At 63.4% G+C, this 2,441-nt stretch overlaps 2 protein-coding genes across 2 annotated transcripts in view; both read left to right on the forward strand.

Moving 5' to 3' along the window:
• Positions 1 to 937, forward strand: part of LOC104987250 (potassium channel subfamily K member 4-like) — a 9,882-nt gene extending 8,945 nt beyond the window's left edge. The window contains exon 11 of the mRNA XM_010838092.1: positions 694 to 937. Coding sequence (XP_010836394.1) covers positions 694 to 823 — 130 coding nt within the window. The 3' untranslated portion in view covers positions 824 to 937. The remainder of the gene's footprint in view (positions 1 to 693) is intronic.
• Positions 938 to 1,782: 845 nt separating this feature from the next.
• ESRRA (estrogen-related receptor alpha) overlaps positions 1,783 to 2,441 on the forward strand; it is a 7,546-nt gene continuing 6,887 nt past the window's right edge. The window contains exon 1 of the mRNA XM_010837995.1: positions 1,783 to 1,863. The gene's annotated coding sequence lies outside the window, so the exon portion shown is untranslated. The remainder of the gene's footprint in view (positions 1,864 to 2,441) is intronic.

The raw sequence follows: 2,441 nt of genomic DNA on the forward strand, positions 1-2,441 counted from the left end.
GCCACCCCCCACCCTTGCCCCCAACTTCCACAAGAGACCCTGGGGGATTTTGCAGGCCTTGGTCCTATAGGAGTGGGGTTTCAGGATGTGTTTGCCTTGTCAGATTCCCTTACCACCCACAAATATTCCAGAAGCTTTAGGAAAAGTAAAAAGTTAGGAGACTGGGCACAGGGAGACCCAAAGGACAGAGTACGGAGTGACTGTCACAGGACTGGGCTGTAGCCTCAGTGCAGCCTCTCTTAACCTGCTGTGGCTTTTCTAAGGCCATTTCTCCACTTGCCTATTGGGAATTACAGCCTTTGTGTGGCCTTGGCCCCTTCCTAGAGCCTTTGGACAGTGGATTATTGGAGTAAATTTCCTTGGGTTGCCCTGCTTACTTTTTGAAAGTCAGGGTTGGGTGGGGAGGGCTAAGAGCTAATGGCTTAGAGGGGGTGGTCCAAGAGGTGTTCCCAAAGCTTCCTGCTCTCAGTGCCCTAATTCAGGCCGGCAACATCTTCTCTAAATTTGCCTTCCTCATCCATCCTCCACCTCAGCACCCCATCCCACTCTGAATCTCCCATCTGTTTGGAGCACAGGTCTCTGACTTGACCATTTGAAACAAAACCACCAGGTTCCAGTACCCTGAAGATCCAGAGTTTCCCGAACTAACATAGACTGGCTGATGGGGAGGCCATGCCCCTGCTCACTGCCCTGAATACAGCTCTGCCCTCCAGGTTACCAATCAGAGATCGGCCGGGACCATTCCCTGACCAAACAGCTGCAGCGATACATCGAGGGGCTCAAAAGGCGCCGGAACAGGAGGCTGCAAGTCTTGGCAGTCTGAGAGGACCGCCGCGGGCTCCAGCGAGTGCCCGACTCCAGCCCTGGTCCCTGTCCAGTACCCAGATCCAAGCCCGACCCTGCCCACGTGGAATTTGAGCCCTTAGAGAAATAAAAGAATCTGTACATGGTCCGTGAGTCAATGCGTGGCTGCCCGCTAGAGGCGGACGCACGTGGCCCCGCCTTTCCCTATGACCTTCACTCGGTCACCGCAGTGACCTTGAGCGTTCTCCGTTCGGGCCCTACGGGCTCTGCTTTCCCAGGACTCGAAATCCAGGACTTATTTCATGTCTTAGGTCAGCTTCTCCCACTCCGGGTTCAGCAGCTTTGCGGGAATATGGGGTGTGCGGTGCCAGTGCCCGTTTGTGTTATCTTGGGGGAAGGGGGGGAAAAAGGAAAGGGGCAGCACCTCCCTTCTAACTTAGGCGCTCTAGACCCCGCCTTTCATGCATATGCAGATACACCAGTCTCGGCGCTCGCCCCGCCCCCTATTTACATATGTATGAAGTCTCCCTCTTCAACGACCTCTCGCGAACAGCGCGCCCCGCCTCTCCCTTTACGTAAGAAGGCTCCTGGCCCCACCCTCTCCCCGGAGCCTCTCCCCGTCTCCTCTGGACACGCCCCCTCGGCCACCTCCTACGCAAGCAAGTGCGCCGCCGGAGCTCGGCGGCGGCGCAGCCCGGACTTGCACGAAGGCCAGCCCGCCGGCTTCGCTGGCCCCGCCCCGGCACGTCCCGGCGCGCAGGCGCTGCCCGCCCCACTTGCCTGATTAGCATAGGGCGCTGGGCCACGCCCCCTGCTTTGCATGCGCACGGCCAGCCCCGCCCCCGCTGTCAGCTGGAGGAAGCGGAGTAGGAAGCGGCCGCGATGTCCTTTTGTGTCCTACAAGCCGCCGGCGGCGCCGCCGAGTGAGGGGACGCGGCGCGGCGGGGCGGCGCGGCCCGAGGAGGCGGCGGAGGAGGGGCCGCGCGCGGCCCCCGGCTCACCCGGCGCTCCGGGCCGCTCGGCCCCCATGCCTGCCCGCCCGCCCTGCCGGAGCCCCAGGTCCGGGGGCGGAGGGGAGCGCCGCTGGGGGGTGGCGGGCGGGCGGGGCGCGGGGGCCATGTGCGAGCGCGGCTGGGAGGCGGGCGGGGGGCGGGTTCCGAGGCGGGGTCCGACGTCTGGGTCCGGCCCAGGTCACGGTCGGCACCCGGTCGAAAGCCAGACGGGGTCAGGGTGCGGGCGGGATCTGGCGTCCAGGGCTTAAGGCACCGGCCCGAGACCCGGGGCCAGTTCTGACTCGGGCTGCGGGTTCTGGCCAGGGTCGGGCTTGGGCTTCGGATCCAATCCCAGGGCAGGGTTCAGTCCGGCACCTGGAGCATGCCGGAGTCCCGGGGGCGGGCCAGGGTGGAAGATGGGAAGGGTTCCCGGTCGGGGAAGGGGCTTTGAAGACCACGTGGGGGCGCTCGAAGGGGCCTCGGGCCACCCTTCTCTCTGGGTCAAAGGTCATCGCACTGGCTGGGGAGAGCTTCCTCCTCCTTGGCGCTCCCCCATTACTTCCTGATAACCTGATAGAGGGCCCCCGCGGGCGGAGGGGGAGGGGAGACGCAGTAACTTTAGGCAACTTCCCGTAGGTGTGCGCA

This window comes from Bison bison, unplaced genomic scaffold, assembly GCF_000754665.1.
Source record: "Bison bison bison isolate TAMUID 2011002044 unplaced genomic scaffold, Bison_UMD1.0 scf7180017864089, whole genome shotgun sequence".
Lineage (NCBI taxonomy): Eukaryota > Metazoa > Chordata > Mammalia > Artiodactyla > Bovidae > Bison > Bison bison.